Source organism: Gavialis gangeticus, unplaced genomic scaffold (genome assembly GCF_001723915.1).
Source record: "Gavialis gangeticus isolate Ggan-Ray unplaced genomic scaffold, GavGan_comp1, whole genome shotgun sequence".
In the NCBI taxonomy this organism is placed as follows: Eukaryota; Metazoa; Chordata; order Crocodylia; family Gavialidae; genus Gavialis; species Gavialis gangeticus.
The window spans coordinates 83,992,622-83,995,640 of NW_017729022.1; the positions used below are offsets into that span (position 1 = coordinate 83,992,622).

The 3,019-nt window shown below is 43.7% G+C and overlaps 1 protein-coding gene across 6 annotated transcripts in view; it reads left to right on the plus strand.

The window, feature by feature from the left end:
• The first annotated feature begins 269 nt into the window (after positions 1 to 269).
• Positions 270 to 3,019, plus strand: part of ERC1 (ELKS/RAB6-interacting/CAST family member 1) — a 539,371-nt gene continuing 536,621 nt past the window's right edge. For all 6 annotated transcript variants that reach the window (XM_019515532.1, XM_019515527.1, XM_019515529.1 and 3 more), the window contains exon 1: positions 270 to 1,098. In XM_019515532.1, coding sequence (XP_019371077.1) covers positions 430 to 1,098 — 669 coding nt within the window. In that variant the 5' untranslated portion in view covers positions 270 to 429. The remainder of the gene's footprint in view (positions 1,099 to 3,019) is intronic.

Sequence of the window (3,019 nt, forward strand, 5' to 3'; positions counted from 1 at the left end):
TGCAAGGGGAAAAAATACGCTGTTCTGGTTCAGGCTATGCCTATAGCAACATAAATGGCAAAGTAGGGGAGGAAGAGTAGAGAATAAAAAATTTACTTGAGTTTCAAATTTTCTGGTTTCAAAAACTATTTGTAAATTGCATTTTTGACGATGACAACTAGCTGGGAGCATATTAGAGAAATGGAGCACTAATTGAAGGTGTGGGATAAAAACTGATGTATTTTGATAAAATGGATATTTAATTTGTGTTGCTTTAATTGATACAGATACGAGCTCGAACACCATGAGTACATGACTTCAAACATGGACAACTGGATCTGCAATAAATTGTGATTGGCCTTAAACTGACTTTCAACCACAGCAAAGCCTTGCAGGATCTCTCCTTTCTGCTTTACATCTATATAGTCTCCTCACACCACCAGTTCAGCCATGTACGGAAGCACTCGGTCAGTTGGTAAGGTTGAACCAAGCAACCAGAGTCCAGGGCGTTCACCAAGGTTGCCACGATCACCACGCCTGGGTCACCGTCGAACCAACAGCACTGGTGGGAGCTCTGGAAGCAGTACTGGAGGTGGCAGTGGGAAGACACTTTCCATGGAAAATATTCAATCCTTAAATGCTGCCTATGCCACATCTGGCCCTATGTATCTCAGTGACCATGAGAACGTGGGTGCAGACACCCCTAAAAGTACCATGACTCTCGGTCGATCCGGTGGACGGCTGCCTTATGGTGTGAGAATGACTGCAATGGGTAGCAGCCCTAACATTGCCAGTAGTGGTGTTGCCAGTGATACTATTGCATTTGGAGAGCACCACCTTCCTCCAGTGAGCATGGCATCCACTGTGCCTCACTCACTGCGCCAGGCCAGGGATAATACTATAATGGATCTGCAGACACAGCTCAAAGAGGTATTGCGGGAAAATGATCTGCTGCGCAAGGATGTGGAGGTGAAAGAAAGCAAGCTGAGCTCCTCCATGAACAGCATCAAGACCTTCTGGAGTCCTGAGCTAAAGAAGGAAAGAGCACTAAGAAAAGATGAAGCTTCCAAAATCACTGTTTGGAAGGAGCAGTATAGAGTTTTACAAGATGAAAACCAGGTTAGTCGTCTAAGATCTTTATGTGAAGGAGAAAGGGAAGGGAGTTATGTAGTTGGTGGAAGAGAGTGGGGACTCGCATGGGTTTCTGTTTTGCGCTGTAAGTTAATACTGGGTTCCACCCCCTGGTTAGACACTGAGAGAAATGTTGGAGATGTTTCCACGTGAAGGGAATAAGTGAGTGCAGTTTTTCAAATAAAGTGGTGTTTGCTGAAAAAAAGTTATATTGGAATCTGCTTAATTAATTGCTGGGAAAAATAGTCACTGTGGTCTTATTATGTGGTGCTCTGAATCCTGACCAGATTCCTGTTGATTTGTACACAGAACACTTAGGCTAATCCATCATCTGTTAAAGCATACTTAGTCATTTCCAAATGAACATCCCTCGGCCTCCAGCTGGGGAGGCATACTAAATCAGAATTGAATTTGTTCCTGATAATTAGATGGCTTTAGAGGTACTGAACTATGTCCTCCATAGCATCTGTCAAGCCAGCTGATGCTCACAAAGCATTGAATACTCTTCAGCTTTTCTTGGCTCAACAAGACATAGGTGATTAATTATTCCATTATGCAGAATTATCCTTTATGTTGGCAGTGAGTGCATGCAAGAGCAACATTCTTTAACAGACTATTTTATTCCCTTATAATTATGTAATTCTTATATAGCAAGCACTCTGAATTTTTGTAGTAAGAAAGTGTACGTTTAGCATTTATCTGGGTAATGTAATTCTCAACCCAGGGTGCGTACAATTTGCACTTGAGATTTTTATAATATAGCTTCATTACAAATGTCAAAAAAGTTCTTTATTATATTCCAGTATGGCATGTAGAATAATTAAAAGTGGCTAAATACTGGTAATAAATGACTGGATTACTAGTGGTCATTACCAACCCCATGAGAGTGATGTATTTAACCCAATTTTAATGCATACCAAAAGGTTTCCTGACTGAGCATGGGTAGCTGTTTTACTCTTATGTCATGTAAACCAGTTAGTTGATTTTTGTTTAGAAGTCAGGTTCCTTGTATTTAGTCATCATTGATATTTCCATGGTCCTAATCAATGTAATATTTGCAACATTTTTTACACTGAAGAATATAGTATTATCACTCCTACCATTTCACTGCTGCTGAATATTAGATTGCAAGTAAAGCTGAGGTCAAAGTCTCTTTCTAAAAATATAATTTTAGAAATTCTGATTAAAACCTGCAGATCGAGGGTTTCCTGAACTGATTCTGAACAGTTTCTTCTTGGCTACCTTTGCAGTTACTCTTTGTTCAGGACCTGCTCAACTCTGTTTGGTAGTGCTCATGGGGCATGTCCACACATGCAGGCATGTGTGCTTGCAGCAGCTCAAACAGAAGCAGTGCAAATTTTAGCTGGGGCTTTTCGCCTCCACGCACATGCCCAGATGTGCACTTTGGTGTGGTGCAAGTTTTGCCACTTGGGCAAAATAACCCTGTCTGGCTCCTCCTGGATCTGCAGCCAGGGGGAGCTAGAGTGTGGGGCCAGCACCTGTTCTGGCCCCAGTAGTGTAAAAAGCTGCCCTGTCCCAAAGATGCGCGCCTGCGAAACCCAGATGGGGACTGCACAGACAGTAGAGGTATCTGCCCCTCTGGGCCAGCTGCCAATGGGCTGTGGCTGTAGAGTTGGCCTTTGTGCGGCACTACTGCCATGGGTGCCCCTGCCCGGCCATCTGGGCAGCTAGCGCCCAGAAGATGTTCCCAGTGTGGTGGCCTGCTTTGAACTGTCAAAGCATGTCCTCCTGGCCCTGGTTGCCCAGGAGGTCAGCCACCACAATCTGGGTCCAAGGTGCCAGCTCAGAGCAGGCTCCTCTGCCTGGGTCCTGTCACTTACCGCCTTAGCAGAAATTCTGTTGTTCCCTATTTGAAAACTGAAAAATCCCTCATAAAAAAATCCCAAAG